Source organism: Aethina tumida, chromosome 5 (assembly GCF_024364675.1).
Source record: "Aethina tumida isolate Nest 87 chromosome 5, icAetTumi1.1, whole genome shotgun sequence".
NCBI classification, from domain to species: domain Eukaryota; kingdom Metazoa; phylum Arthropoda; class Insecta; order Coleoptera; family Nitidulidae; genus Aethina; species Aethina tumida.
Window position 1 is genome coordinate 27,921,414 of NC_065439.1, and position 17,064 is coordinate 27,938,477.

Sequence of the window (17,064 nt, forward strand, 5' to 3'; positions counted from 1 at the left end):
TGATTTGTAGAAATACATACCTGCACCGTCGATAGTCTCGCTAATATGGCACGATTCAAGTACACTTTCTCTTGCAAAAATTGCGGTGAGTAATACTCCTCTTTGGGCACGTCCGGTCTTCGCACCGAAAAGCTTACGTTCAAGATCTTGGCGCTGACGTCTGTGTCGTCCTGGATGCTGAATATGAATATGTTTTCCTTGGGGCACGGTATGATGGCCGCCAATCCGTCCACGAAGAATCCCAGAAGCGGCGACAAGAACGCTTCTTTGGTCATTTGATTCAGTCGCACCGTTATGGAATTGAAAAGCATTTCTTCAGTTATTAACCTGACTGCGAGCTGCATTATGGCCTTGATTTCGTTTATACCGTCAGTAACTGAGACTTCCATGGAGGCCATTTTTGGTACGTTCGTATTTAATTGAGGGGAAAGTTGAAGTTGACCGGTAGACTCGTTGAGGGCTACCAGATTGGCGTTGTTGCCCGATAGGATTTTAAAGTGGAGTCGGTCGGTGACGTCGGCATCAAAAGCAGGAATTTTTCCTATAGGCCCGGTTGGAAAGCAGTCTTTAAAATTGTTGAAGAGAACGTTAAAGTCTTTAAGAACTGGGGCGTTGTCGTTGACGTCAGTAACGATGATTTCCACATGAGCATCGCTTCTCAACGGGGGACTCGCTGCTCTTACCACCAAGTCGTACTTCTTCTTGGCACTTTCGTAGTCCAGCTCCGTCATGGTTAAAAGTTCCGCCTTGTCAGATCCCGGTCTGGTCACCAGTGAGAAGCTTTGGGAATCTTCGCCACCAATAATAGAGTACTGTACAATCGCATTCACTCCTTCATCCGGATCTTTGGCATAAATTTCACCCACCGTTGATCCAATTGGGCTGTTTTCAGGAATGTACAAGACAATCTTGTCCGAATCGAAAGCAGGTGGTGAGTCATTGATGTCTTCAATTTTGATGGTGACGGGGACGGAGCTGCTGAGGGTTGGTGAACCCCTATCGATAGCGTAGGCTTCCAACTCGTAGAACGCTACGGACTCGCGATCTAAGCCTTTGTTTGTACGGATTACACCACTCGTTGGGTCTATTACAAAGGAACCGTCTTCTTGATCTTTTTCACTTAGTGTGTATCGGATTCTGCCATTCAAGCCAACGTCGGCGTCCGTCGCTGATACTTGAACAACTGACGTTCCTACTAAAGCGTCTTCCAAAACGCTTCCGGAATAAGAAGGTTGTTTGAAAACTGGGTAATTATCGTTAACGTCAGTCACAGTTATTTCGACGTCGGTGGTATCGGATAGTGGAGGATTTCCCCCATCTTTAGCTGTAACCGTCAGCAAATACCCACTAATTGTTTCCCTGTCCAAAGGCTTGGTGGTCACAATGGCGCCAGTCTGTGAATTAATGGAGAAGGCCGGATCTGTTTCGCCAGTATCTTCCCCCAGTGAATAAGTAATTTGAGCATTGAGACCCACATCATTATCATTGGCTGACACCACCAGAACGGTGGTACCAACAACTGCGTCCTCAAACACACTGGCAGTGTAGGGGGCATTTTCGAAAACGGGAGCAAAATTATTGGCGTCAGTTATGTTGACGTAAACCGTCGCAGTATCCGACCGTCCACCGGAATCGGCGGCGGTGACGGTCAATATATATCTTTTCTCCTGTTTGTAGTCTAACGGTTGGGCTATGGTGATCAGTCCTCGCCCATTCTGAGACGTTATGGCAAATCGAGACCTGGTGTTGCCGTTGGTGATTTCGTAATGCAGTCTGCTGTCTTCGTCGGGGTCTGTGGCGGTGACCGTGGCCACTGGGGTGCCCGGGGAATCATCCTCGGCTATCACGGACTCGTAGATCTTAGGCTCGAATATTGGGTCGTTGTCGTTGACGTCCTGCACCGTAATGATAACGCTGGCGCTGGCCGATTGTGGTGGAACACCTTGATCGGTTGCTATGACCTACAATTTATTTACACCTCGTGTATATTCGGATAAGGCATTTAATAACAGGTTTTAATATCATTAGGATATATAAATTTAATAACTTTATCACTGATCAATTAACGTTAATGTCATTCCAAAATGTAAATGTAACTCGCCATGCATATTAATGAGTATTTCTTTTCAATTCATTTTTACACAATCTACATAAATATTATGTTATTGGTGCTAATGAAGTATGAAGATAAGTTAATTGTTCTTTTTATTATTGTTTAATGGAGCTAATAGTTCCATCTGTACATCTTCAATTCCTATTTTCTTTGTGTTGATTGAAGGTACTGTGCATTACAATATCTTATTATGCCGCAGAATGTGTACACATCCTGTTACTGATTAACGATACAATAATTAGTTGTAAGAATGTACAATAAAGCAATTACATAAATTACAGGAATACTGAAGAAATTAATTACCTGAAACATGAATTTGGATTGATCTTCCCTATCCAAATCCTTCGTGGTGACAATCCATCCGGTGTGAGAGTCCACCGATAAAGGTAGATCCTCCGTGCTACCTCCAGTAGCATCTCTGGGAGCAATGGAGTACTTAATTTCGGCGTTTTGTCCTTCGTCCGCATCATAAGCTTGGACCTTGACTATGCTGTATCCCGTAGGCACGTTTTCTAGGACGCTCTCTTGGAATAGTGACGTGTAGAATCTTGGAGCGTTGTCGTTCACATCCTTCACGTTGACCAGGAGTTGAGTGGTGTTGGATCTGGCCGGACTGCCTCCGTCTTGTGCCCTGATTACCAACCTGTAGTTCCTGAGGGTTTCATAGTCGAGGGGTTTTACCAGGGACACATCACCAGTGAGGCTGTCTATGGAAAATTGTGACTGGGTGTTGCCACTGATTATTGCGTAGCGTATTGCTGCGTTATTGCCTTGGTCCGCATCAGTTGCTCTGCAAATATTTATACACATTTATCAACAATTCCAAGTCTTCATGTAACTTAAATTAACATTACACGCTACTTGGTTTCACGGGCTAAGTCGAATATGCTTGTAAATTAAATATGAATATGAATAAAGATCATCAAAGCATAAAATTGTCTTGAATTATCCACTTGCCTCGTTTCAAATTTTGTGTAATAACATATATAATTAAATTTTAACATACAACGAAAGATAATTTATGTTCGGTAGCGTTATTGAAACAATCCATGTTCTTTCCAGATTAACATCTACTTTAGTGCTTGTTCTGGCAATTTAAAGGCAACAATTTCCGAGGTAATTGGAAAACTCCATTTTCTAGAGGAAATAAATCATTACTACTCATTTTCTTATTGCAATAGCTGGACTTTTAATGCACCCGGGGTGCTTTCATAAATTTTGCTTGCTGTTGCGAAGTATTACTGGGAAATTGGAAGCAAATGCGAAACCAATTTCTTTGAAAACGAAGTTTATTCCTTCATTAAATATTATATTCGGGGTTAATTGGATTTTTCCTCTTTCAATCTCATAGAAAATGAAATATCTGATTCTACTTTTTTTTAATAATAAATGGATTATAGATTACTATTTTTTATATTGGTAAAACTGACTAAAATTAAGTTGGCAATACTGGAATCTCAAAATTGGGACAACGTTGCCGCTGTGAATTTTTATATTTTCATTCAACATTTCATTTTTAACCTGTTTGCGTGTATCCATTTGTGTAGTGTTATATTTATCTTCGTGTTTATTAATTTGTGTTAGTTTGATTATTAGACAATTTTTATTGTGTCAGCCAATGATATTAATTTTGTTAAATTAATAATTTAATTGTATATTATTATTATATTATTTATTTTATTTCAACCATTACAGATTATGTTACACCTTTAGTTTAGAAATTGGTAATAGTGCAGAATCCGCGACTATAAGTAATATTTTAGCGCATGCGTCAACTTGATTTGAAATCATCGTTTAGGAGATTTTATGTAGCATAGTTGCCAGATTTCAGTTTTAATAAAATATACAGGTAAAAATGTTATTAAAAAAATCTATATGTAATTTATTTTGTTTTTCATGTGACTGTCATTAAGATGGTTGAATTCAAAAAAGATACAATTTATTAACTATCAACATAATTCAAGCCGTTATAATGCAATTTTACCTTTATTTTTTAAAGCATTAGTTTCACTTAAGTAATTGCTAATTTAAAACGTACTCTTTGGTTTAGCTGGAAAGGTTTTGCCATCTTTCAATCATACACATTGTTTTCCAAACACAATAATCCCGTCCGTCAATCACACTTCCATTTAGATACTTTTTCATTTCGCATTACTGTGAAATCGATTTTAAAAACGTCCCGATGCTGTGATCATTGTCAGCCATATTTTATAAAGGACTTTAATCTTTTACATTCGATATGGCGTCACAAAAGAACTGATGGCTGGTACATATGTGGATTAACAGTTACCTTTCAATGGCTAATTGAGATATTTTGCTAGCTTTCATTTTGATTGATCCATCGAGAAACCAATCATCTGTCCCATCAGACCGTCAAAAATTTCAATAACCTGTCCCTAACCACGTCTGTCGTTTTTGTACCCAAACCACAGGGTTTCAAATTATTAACTTCGTTAACGAAATTTTTTGCCCTATAATGTGGCTAGACCCAAAACAGATTACTGGCAAAACCATTAAGCAACTTTGAGTGAGTTTTGTCTACGTTATATTCACATTAAATTTGACATTGTGTGTGAGTGAGGGTAATGGTGGAAAACATTTAAACACACGTGAATTGTAATTTATCATGTGTCATATTAGAAAGACGGGTCAGGGCTTCATTAAAACAGTAAAATTTAAATTATTTAAAATATGTCTGGCGAACAATGCGAGATAAAACCATAATAATAAAAGGCTTTTTCAATGTTAGGAATTAGCCAAATTAGTTTGGCCGTTTTCTTTCTTGTACACATTCTTTATTGTGTGAAATTTTAAAGACATTCACTCATAAAAGCTTTGTTAATCCCAATAATTACGTCCTTAATTAAAACGACTTCCTCAACTCGGAATGACTCTGACGATATGAAATATTGATTGATATTTCAAGCATAATGTCTGTAAATTGCTTAACGGTATTTCATTTATCAAACGAAATGAAAACCTGAAAATTAATTTAAAACTGCCATGTGAGTACGGTAAATATTCGATTTCCACTCTTTTAATCAGTTTTTCATAAAAGTCCCTTCAAAAAAAAAAAAAACATCGAAACGTCGGAATTTAATTGCATTGCGCTTTTTACTGTTAGGCTGCAGTTTCTAAACATGTACTGCATTGTTAATAGACATTTCATTTTCCTGTGGCACAAAATCACATACAATGCCAACGAAAAAGGAAGTGCAAGAGAAATACGAACCATTATTTAACGCCTCTGTTCGTAAAAGTAATGTAATATCAAATTTTAATACAAAGTTTTAAAGTTACAAACTTATATTTAAGTAGAAATTGAAATGTAATTTAGTTAGATGAATTTTTCTGCGGAATATTCGTTCATGTTTTATATCTCACTTCCCTGGTCCATTAGAAGTTTTGGGGACCTTAAAGGTTTACTACTGAAATCAGCTTTTAACTAAACTCACTTGAAGCACCTGCTCAAGAAATTTTACATGGATCACGAAGACCAACGGAGTGAAACACCCTGTATATACGTATGAAGTTATTTCACTTACTTGATATGTGCTATTACTGGATTGTCCGTCCAGCTGATATCTTCATTAAGTGATACGGTGTAGGTTCTTTCAGAGAACTGAGGATAATTATCGTTGTCGTCTAGGATATGTATAACAACACTGGCAGTTGAAGACCTCCTTGCCGACGGCGGACTCGCCTGATCGGTCGCACCCACAATTAACGTGTAAACTTCCGTCGTCTCTCGATCCAAATTGGTTCTGGTGGTGATGACTCCAGTTTTAGAATCGATTTTAAATGCGTGCCTGTCTTCCTCCTCGGTGGATGTGCCTCCGCCGTTGATGCTCCTGATGGTGTACTCCACTTCAGCGTTCTTACCAATATCCTGGTCGGTAGCTTTCAGTGTAATCACTGTGGTGCCTACACTAACGCCCTCCCTGACACTAGCGTCGTACTCATTCATTTCGAAAACTGGAGAGTGGTCGTTGGCGTCCAACACGTTGATTTGCAACATCGTGGTGCCCGACCTGGGTGGAAAAGAGTCGTCAAGAGCGGTGACTCGGAAATAATGCACGTCCACCAGTTCCCGATCCAGTTTGACTTTGGTAGTCACAACACCCGTCTTTGAATCAATGTCGAACATGGACTGAGTCCTGGAATCTAAAAGGCTGGTCATGGAGTACGTTATGGGGCTGTTCTCAGGATCGCGGGCCTTTACAGTAGTAACCACCACACCGGGATCACATTCCTCTAACACACTGGCCACATACAGGTGTTGCTCGAAGAACGGCGACTGATTCCTGAGTTCCCTCCTCACCCTCTTTGCTATATCCGTATCATTAAACTCCTGATGGTGATAGACGATCTTCAGTCTATGTTCGGAATTGAGAACCCTTACATCTTCGCAGTGGGTTGTGAACAAGATGGAGACTTTCCAGAGAGGTTCCACAATGCAAACGTCTCTGCTCGCCACCAGGTCCCCTTGGCTGTGCTCAATTTCAAACCGATCGTCGCTGACATAGTGAAACTGAACCTTACAATACTTGCTGATGGTTTGAGGCAGGAAAGCTGTTATGGAGTTAACAAATTGAGATTGCCTGAGGCAAATCTTCCTCCACTTTCCTGCGGTTGGTATAGCAAAAGAAGCATACGTCTCTGACACCCATTGCTTGGCCTCGGCTATTCTTTGCTTAACTGTAGGATGAACTTGATTTAATATAGGATCTAAGATGTTCCTTTTGGGTCTTAGGCTACGTTTCTCTCTTCTGAATTCATCTAAATATTCTAAATCTTCTTCTACGTGGTCGTTACAGTCTTTTCCAATGATAAAAATCCTTAACGGTAGGCTATAATAATCTATGTCTGTCAGTCTATTCGATGTCGAGTCAATGTGGACAGTGAATAAATTGGGGTAGTACAATCCGTCACATTGCAGACCTTCGATGAGTGATATTTGTCCATTTCTGGGATCTACTTTCAGGAGCGACTCCACAAACGGTGCAGACCGTTTGGTGTTGATTTTGTAAAATCGATCTGAGCCCAATTTCCAGACGGAGGAGTTGAAAATCACGTCGCCTGGTTGCTGGATGTTGTCTACTAGCAACAAGTAGGAGGTGGAGACGGTCCAACATAAAGAAAACAACAAAAACGAGAAAACTGTTTGCAAGCGATTCCTCTCAACCATGAGAGCGGACTTCTTGACCATTTTTCAATTTATCCAACATTATAAAATAGTTAGGTACTCCGCATCCGATGTATCGGTGGTTTCATTCTCCTGCAACAAAAACAAAACGTCAATCAGCCGTGGATTACATGAACGTAATACCGGAATATTTGTACCATAAATTTCGTTTTGTAATTTCATTTTAAAAATCAGAAATGTATTCCACAACAACAAGTGCAGTTGCATGGAGCCGGTCTATAACGTTTTTAAAATGCGGTTTAACATGATGGCAATTCACCGCAGGAAATTCATAAGAAGATTACAATTTTACTGCAACTGTTGGACGTAAATGTGGCCGCATTCAGTGCCGAGTTTAGTTCAAATGCCTCCCTATGAGTTTTCTGGATGGCTAAATCAACAAACTAGGTTTCAATTAAACGGGGAATTTATTTTAAAGTGGAATCACAATTTCCATGTCAAAATGCGAAACTTAAATGTTTTCCTACATAAAGACACGCTTTTAATGGCCATTGCACATGGTAATACGCCTATAAAATGTACAATTCATATTTAAGGAAAACATTTAAATCAATACTTTCATATGCAAAAAAGCGATTGGTGTACTTTCACAAATGTATTTACGCGAATGCGTTGAAAAACTGTTGACAGGCCGTCCCCAATCGATTTTCTGTATAATTTAAGAAACAAATTGTACGCAACATGTAAAATTTCGTAATCACGGTGTGGTAGATTCGCAATTAGAGGTCTAAAATTATTTTATCAGTCATGCCCGGTGCACATTTAACTCTTTAATTAGTGCATATCTTGTACGGTGCAATTTAAACGATTGTTTCGAGTAAAAAATATTTGTAAAAGCAAGTCTGGGTAATTGGATTTTGTATCGAAAGAAGTGTGATAATTATAGTTAATATCAACGTTTGTGTAAATACGAATGTTAATTTAGCAAACATTTAATCAAAAGTGAAGTGAATTTTTTAAAACAGTATTTAACCAACAGTAGTTATTATAGCAAAATATTATTAAAGATAAAGAGTTGAATTAAATTTTCGTTTTCATTTCAAATGTGTCTTCCAAATACACTCACCAAATTATTACTGTTTATTCATTGGTTAAGTTCATGGAGAAGGCAAAAAGGTGCTGATTTAAAATTTTTATAGCAATTATAATTTGATTTGAACTATTCCAAAAGTATATTTTGTCATTATAGAAGATTGTAAATAGTTTTAACAAGACGAAGGAATTTTAACCAAAAATGAAATAAATATCATATCATATAATATATGATAATGTAGTAGTATAGTAACGTAGTAATATAGTAATGTAGTAATGTAGTAATGTAGTAATGAAATAATGAAGTAATATAGTAATAATGATAAATTTTATTTATGTTCAACAGAATTAACTTAAACAAGTGACGGTGACAAATATAGTGACAGTGATAATGACAGTGACAGTGATATTAATAGTAATAGTAATAATAATCCCAAGATCTTGGAAGTTGATGTAGAAACTTCCATTATTTACGCCACAAAAGATAATTCGTTGTCAAATACAATGCCCAGATCTTTCTAACAATCCTCCCTCACCAGCACGCATCCATTTATGTTTTATGAAAATTCGACTGCATATTTATACTTATCCAATTCCTTTGGAAAAGTTACTTTTAAACACATTTTCTCCCATTAACAGGTCGTTAAAGTTTGATTGCCGAAGTTCTCCAATAATAAAATTTATATGTCTCATATTCACAGCTTCTCTCGTGATTTTTACTGTCTGATCATCATGACACATTTAATGCAGTTCATTGGGCAATTCCTGCAGTATGCAGGGGGGAATATAAATTGCCCAACGCTACTCTTTCAGTAATTTTGTTTTCAAGCTCGTGACCGCCGATTGAATTGTTCGGAACCATTCAATTGAATTCCCAATCCCATTATTTTAATTACGATGCCCGTTTCGTTTCATCGATCCTTTATTAATTATGCTTCTAATGATTCGCTCGTTTCGAAACAAAACCTCCAATACAGTTAGTCAGCGTGGATGGACCGAAGCGCCGTCGTTACTGTTGCTTCAATGCAAACATTAAAAACTACTGGACGGTTAATTGTCGAAGATTACAGTTGTTCAAGAGTCGGATCTGAGAGGTTTTTTCAACATCCTGTCATTATCATCCGCTTGGGATGTGTCAGCGTTAGCCTCAATGATGTTCAAGGTTCTGAAGAAATTTAGACAATGATGGTGATTCTTCGGTTAATATTTTAGACAATTTAAAAGATAATTACACTGTTGTTTTCTTCATTTAAATACACATTAGTGTTGAATTCTACGATTAATAATATGGGTTATTTTGATGTTAAAAGGATGATTGATGTATTCAACAGATGAGGTAACCAATTTTAAAATTAATTTTGATGGAAATGAAATACTTATTTGACTGTGTAATTTAAGAGAAGTGGTTCTGTTCCATAAAAATGTAAAACAATAATGAATGACATTGGAAATAAAGCACTAAAATAGTCTCCAGTACGACATAGAATGAAGACATAGAAGAGAGGAGAGAAAAATTATACGGCCCGGAAAGAAAACACTTGGCCATACCTGTATTTTAACCGTTAGTCACGCTTGTGCCAGCCAGCCGAACCGTCAATAAAACCCGCTCCTGTAGCATCCCGATTTTTTTTTATTGTCACCACAAATTTTATGGTGCCGGAGTGTGAGCCCGGCCTTGCCGTCGCATGCCACTTTCCCGTTCTCGCACGCCTGACCGGAATTTTTAATGGCCACGCCGAAAAAACTCATCACAATGTAATTTAAATGACCGAGAAGTTCGTTAAACCGATCCGAGATTAGGCTGAGACAAACGGTCGTGTTTCGGGAGTCGTGCGGGTCGATCATTTTTATTAAATTAGCCGACGTATGAAATCTGGTAAAAGCGGCGAGGACGGTGTTTTACTAGACTCTGGTTCGTTTTATGGTTTCGGCCAAATGGAATGTTGTCGTTATGTCAGTTTATTGGTATTTCGCCACTTATGCTATAGTGCACACAAACGTAAACTACACCCAATATTTTTTACTGCAAGCCATTTCTCTAAACGAAATAAAATAAATTAAAGTAGCTGTATTTCTGTCCGTACATGGACAGAGAAGATGAGTGATGGCATATTGGGTAATGAATAATTGGTATATGGTAGTATAAAGCAACAAAAGACTGAAGCGAGGGAGATTATAAATTCCCATTTAAAATAATTTTGTACCTCGCGGAAAGCAATTTTGTACGTTCAAGAGGACGAGAATCTTGGCAATTCGGTTGATTAAGTCGCTTAAGGAATTTCGAACCATTATCGAGGCATTCCATAGGTGTTTTATGATGGTATTAATTCATACAAATTATTAACTTATAATTTGAAATAAACTTGTTTAAATATTCAGAATTTTAATTAAAACTTTTATCATTTTCGTTAGAAAATGTTTCTTTTTCTGTCATTAAAATGAAATATGTTTTTATTGAAAATTAACTTTAATATTAATAATAAGTTATTAATTAACTTATAATTTGAAATAAACTTGTTAAAGTAATCAGAATTTTAATTAAAATCACTAAACTTTTATCATTTTTGTTAAAAATTATGTCCGTCTGTTTTTCAATTATTATATCAGGCTAAAATTTTATTAAGAATAATACATACTTTACCAAATATTGAGTTATTAGAAAATTATTTCTTTTGCAAAAATGAATTCGAAATTATATAAATTATATAAAAAAGAATCATATTTTCAAAATTCTTGTATAAAATTTGAATTTTACAAATTTTCATGTTGTTTAAACTTGACAAAACTGGATTGAATTTTTTCCTTGATGTTTTGAAAATTGAGGATTTTGATTTTGTCAAATTTTATAATTAAAAAAAATCAATATCAATCTATAAATTGAGAAATCTTAGTTAAATTTTTATATAGTTTCCTCTAATCTTATGGAAATTATTTAATTTTTGTCATTAAAATGAAATATGTTTTATTGAAAATTAACTTCAATATTAATAAAACTGTACATAATAAATTACAGAGGGAAGCCATCAAAAGTTATTTTACATAAGCTCACAGAGCTTTTTTGTAAAATTATTAATAAATGTAACAATAAAAAAACAATTTCATAATTAAAAATATGATAAATAAAAATGTCATATTAATATTTTAATAAAATTAGAAAAATCTTGAACCTTAAGATCATAAAAACTTGGGAAAACTGTTTTTATTACACAATTTTATAGAGATGAGATGGAATAAATTTTAAAATGACCTTACACAACCTATTATACAAAACACAATTAACACTAGTTTAACAAATCGATTATTAACCATAAAAAATAAGCATGATATTTCCGTACATATATACAATAATATAAAGAAAATTAATTTTAAACTTTTCTAGGAAAAAATCCAATTTTCAAGATTCTTGAGTAAAATTTGAAAATCTTTTATTACACATGTTTAATTTATTAGATTTATTGGTATTAAAATAGCAAAATTTCATTCCTTTTTTTTTGTTTAAAATTTGATAAACAAATTTTTCACATGAAATTCTGAAAATTGGAGATTTTGATAATATTCAAATTCTATAATTTTCAGAATAATATCAAATATTTATCTGAAAATCTAAGATTATTGAGCAAAATTTGAAAATCTTTCATATATTTGTTAAATTTATTAGATTTTTGTATTAAAACACCAAAATTTCATATTTTTTATTTTTGTTTAAAATTTGGTAAACGAATTTTTCACATGAAATTCTGAAAATTGGAGATTTTGATCATAAAATTTTCAAAACAATAATTAAATCTTAATTTTGTTTAAAGTTCTGGAAATTGTATAGTTATTGTAAGAGAGATTTCTACATTAGAGTGTAGAGACTATAGAGAGAAGCTATCAAAAGTTAATTAATGTTATCTTATTTAGGTTTTTATAAAATTACTATATTTAATAAATATTAAACGTATAACAATAAAATAACACACCTATAATAAAAAATGTGATGAATAAAAATATTATATGTATTTTTTATTGGTTTTACTAGTAATAAATATAATCATAACGTCAGAGAAACTGTTTTTTATTCCTTAATGTTATAGAGATGAAAAGGAGTAAATTTTAAAATGACCCCAGTACACAAAATACAATTAACACTAGTCCAACAAATGGATTATCAACAATAAAACAATTTGAAAGGCTTCAAACAATTTTATCAGCAATTCAGATGAACTCAAAACAATAGCGTCGAATTCTGTCGGACGTCCTTCGCCGTCGGATGAGTTTCATTGTCGTCGTTTTAATTTATCGCACTTTTATCCGAACACCACTCGTCCGGATGCGGTTTACAAATTCCATTAAAGATAAGAGGGTTAAAATCAATACTGCACCCCCGCCGCTTAATAATTTATAAGTCGGCAATGCCATTTTCAAGAATTACTAAACGGGGAATTCATCCACGACCGTATACACACGTTGATTTTCGCCCGGGTTGGTAACGTCGGCTTTATGGCTCAGGTAGTCAGAAATCGAATTACTGAGGCGGGGGTGCATCGTGTATTCACGGATTTACTGCAAATACAGGTGCTACGTCTGAAGTCATGTAAATTGAAATGTTATTCTGTGTGTCTATGTTGAGTATTTATTAATTAGCGTGATAAATAATATATGAGCTGCATTAATTAGTACATAAAACGAATAAAACTGAAGCAAATTAATATAGAATATTAAACAGTTAAATTTAGAGTAGATACATATTTGGTTAATTTATGCCACAAGAAATAAATAAAGTTCACTACTTTAATTTTAGAACAAATATTTACATGTATAATTAATGATGGCTTAATTTTTTTTTTGGGACAGAGAGGGGAAAGTGTAAACTCCGGCACCGATTCGGAGATCATAACCAAAAGAGGAACCATATGTGATAACACATATGGGGGAAAGGGCGTATATATGACATATACGGGTGAAGTTGAACCAGAAGACGGGACTGACAAAGATGCCAGCCCCCTGTCAACTGGTTCCGGAAGAACAAGCCCAATCTGAGGAAGGTCCTAGAACCTCCCTGGGTGAGGATTGGGCTTGCAGTTGATCCGTTGGCTTCCCGCCACCACTGGCTTGTGGAGCGGTACTGCCCGAGATATTTTTTTTTTTTTTTTTTTTTTTTTTTTTCTGGGGACAGAGAGGGGAAAGTGTAAACCCCCCTCCGGGCACCGATCCGGAGATCATAACCAATTGGAAACCATATGTGCAAGCACATATGGGGGAAAGGGCGTGTATATACATACACGGGTGAAGTTGAACCAGAAGACGGGACTGACAAAGATGCCAGCCCCCTGTCAACTGGTTCCCGGAAGAACAAGCCCAATCTGAGGAAGGTCCTAGAACCTCCCTGGGTGAGGATTGGGCTTGCAGTTGATCCGTCGGCCTCCCGCCACCACTGGCTTGTGGAGCGGGACTGCCCGAGATATTTTTTTTTTTTTTTTTTTTTTTTTTTTTTTTTCTGGGGACAGAGAGGGGAAAGTGTAAACCCCCCTCCGGGCACCGATCCGGAGATCATAACCAATTGGAAACCATATGTGCTAGCACATATGGGGGAAAGGGCGTGTATATACATACACGGGTGAAGTTGAACCAGAAGACGGGACTGACAAAGATGCCAGCCCCCTGTCAACTGGTTCCCGGAAGAACAAGCCCAATCTGAGGAAGGTCCTAGAACCTCCCTGGGTGAGGATTGGGCTTGCAGTTGATCCGTCGGCCTCCCGCCACCACTGGCTTGTGGAGCGGGACTGCCCGAGATATTTTTTTTTTTTTTTTTTTTTTTTTTTTATTTCAGTTCAATTATATTCCACATGAAACTTAATGAACGCGAGTGAGATATATCACTTATGGAATCAACGTGGCAACAGCGCATTTCGTGTTTGAATTTAGTAACTTTTAGGGGAATTAATTTTTAGGTTAATTTAAGTTTACAAATTTAAAATTTGACATCCAAATACAAGTTCAAAAAAGAATGTTTAATTATTTTGAAAGGATTGGAAGAAGGTTTGTGAATGATATCCTTTCCAATTCTCACAAATATGTGCATCAGTTTTTGGAGGTATAATGGCTACATGTGTGCAAGGACAATTTATTTAAATTTTAGGTAAAATCTTCATTAACATTCATTTTATGTACAGGGAATGTTTAAACGAACTGAAATTGAACTCTGAATGTTTAAGTCATTTTTTTTCTGTTCTGGGAATAAAGCCACATTCATTAAGCTAAATAATTTGTTGAACATGTACGTAACAAACACATTTTGAGGTAATTTGTGAAACTACACATTAACAGCATTCACAAAGAACGAAATGTAAACAGGTGTGCAAATTAATATGAAACTGTAAAAGGCAAGAATTGCTCCAGACAAGTTAATCTAATAATTCTTCAAGGATTACAGTATCTCATATTAAATTTCTACCTACGGTAACATTCTTGTTAACGTTACCCGAATGTGCAGCACTCAAGAAACTGACTCGATCTTATGTTTCATTTATAGTTAGAAATACTACTAGATACTAGAACTCAAACTGGTTTTCTCGTGACCATAACGAGAAAAAAGATCCATTTATTTTATTTCTGTTTTAATACATATTCATTATTTTCTCTAAGATTATCGTTGCTACAACTGTTTTCATTATCACTTTATGTCTGCCAGGAATTTATTACGATGATTTCCTCCATATAATGTTGCGTACAAAAAGGACAGTCATTTTTATTTAATATTATTTATTCAGTTTTAAAATTCCCCGAGTTAATTGCACCTCAATTGCTGGTTGTTAATCATAAACGAGTCGAGCCATTGCGAAATATATAATAAACAGGTGTTTAAACGAAATGCTAGCCAAGGAAGTCGGGGCAAGCGTGTCATGGGAAAATTAATAAGACAGCAAATAGAACACGAACAGTTTTTCTCGAAATAGCATTATTTTCTGTGAGGGAAATGCCGCACAATGTAAATATGGTTGAATTGTTGACATGGAAATTCGTTATTGCGGTACGGGAACAGTTATTCGTATTGTTTCAGGGCTGGAGCAAAATTAAAACTTTGCTTCAGTTTTGTTCGAACAAGCGTGACAGAATCCAAGAATCACGCACAATGCCCGTACAAGGCGAACCAGTGGATCATCTAACAATAACATTTAGATTGCATAATGGTCATGTTGCCCACGTTTTCAAAGATACACACTGATACACAATGGGCTAACCGGGAGCTTATACAGACAACATTGATTTGTTGTACAACAATGGCAGAGTACGGTACCACCGTCGTTTAACGATGCTACTTCTAATTTATTCGTAACGTACGATTTCATTCAGGTTTCATTAAGATCAAACATCATCATAAATGATGCAACCATACCTGAATAGGAATTTGGGATTTTGTAGGACGTTGACTTTTTGTCTCGACATGGATTTGATTTGTAGATGCAGGATATAAAAATGTGGACATGTATCAAAAAAACGGGATTCACAAATATGATTTTTATGTTAATGATTAAATTAATGCATTTGTCTTGTCACTGTCAACACAGAAAATAGGTGAAATATTCTTTTAAATCTATATTTTATTAATATAAACTTTATGGTTAAATTACACTTCAATTTATGTATTAAAAATATACAATATTTTTAGATAAAATAAGTTTATATATTATTGAATGTACTCAAATAAGTTTTGAAAGTTTTAATTACTTTTCTTGCAAGATTTAAGTACTTTAAATTTTAAATTTATGATTAATCCAGTTTTCCAATTAAAGTTATTCAACTACCAGTAAATAAGATTATTAATTCTGTCAAAACTAAGTTTAACTTTTAAATATTTTATAAAATACAACGATGTAACAGAAATAAATATAATAAAAACTCTAAATTTTCCCAAACTAATATAAAATAAAATATTTTCTCTCAGTATTTAAAAAAAATTGTCCCAATTGTTAAATACAATTTGTATATGTATAATTTTGGACCGTAACTATTAAAATCTATTTTCCATAATTTCATCTGAGATTTTTATTTACTAAAATTTTATATTAGACTTAAAAATAAAATAACTTAAATTTCTAAGTACTTATTTATTTATAAATATAAATTATAAGGATAAAATTAAAAATAATTTTAAATTTAAAAATAAATATAAATATATACAGGGTGATTTACCTGACTTTATTTACTAAAATTTTATTTTAGACAGTGATGTAAGTCATTGTAAAAATAAAATAACATAGATTTCTAAATAGTTATTTATATATAGAAAATATAAATTATAATATGAATAAATTGTGAAGAATTTTAAATTCAAAAATTTACCTGACTTATTAATTAGAACTTTATATATTTAATACCATTTTTATATGTTTTGTAAAATCAAGTAATTTAGAGAGGTAGTTTAAGTCAAATTATAATTACTATAAAAATTTTAAATCAATACCTAGTTGCTTCTCCATGAACTCCTAATGAATAAGTTAGATGAATCACCCTGTTGTTTAAAACTTGTGAAATTAAATATTGATTAATTTATTTGTCAACTTCACTCACTACTTCAATTAATATTGTTAATTAATAGTTTCCATCGATACCACAAGAAACAACAATAACCACAAAATTATACAAACTTACTTTAAACTTCCGAGTTTAAACAACGTCTAAACTTAATTTGAAAAGCTGTATAGTTGAAAAATAAGCTTTAATTTATTTA

At 34.6% G+C, this 17,064-nt stretch overlaps 1 protein-coding gene across 3 annotated transcripts in view; it reads right to left on the reverse strand.

The window, feature by feature from the left end:
• Positions 1-17,064, reverse strand: part of LOC109599066 (protocadherin-like wing polarity protein stan) — a 35,688-nt gene that overhangs the window by 8,611 nt on the left and 10,013 nt on the right. For all 3 annotated transcript variants that reach the window (XM_049967784.1, XM_049967786.1, XM_049967785.1), the window contains exons 2-4: positions 5,659-7,391; positions 2,417-2,903; positions 21-1,961 (exon numbers count right to left, since the gene is read on the reverse strand). In XM_049967784.1, coding sequence (XP_049823741.1) covers positions 21-1,961; positions 2,417-2,903; positions 5,659-7,322 — 4,092 coding nt within the window. In that variant the 5' untranslated portion in view covers positions 7,323-7,391. The remainder of the gene's footprint in view (positions 1-20; positions 1,962-2,416; positions 2,904-5,658; positions 7,392-17,064) is intronic.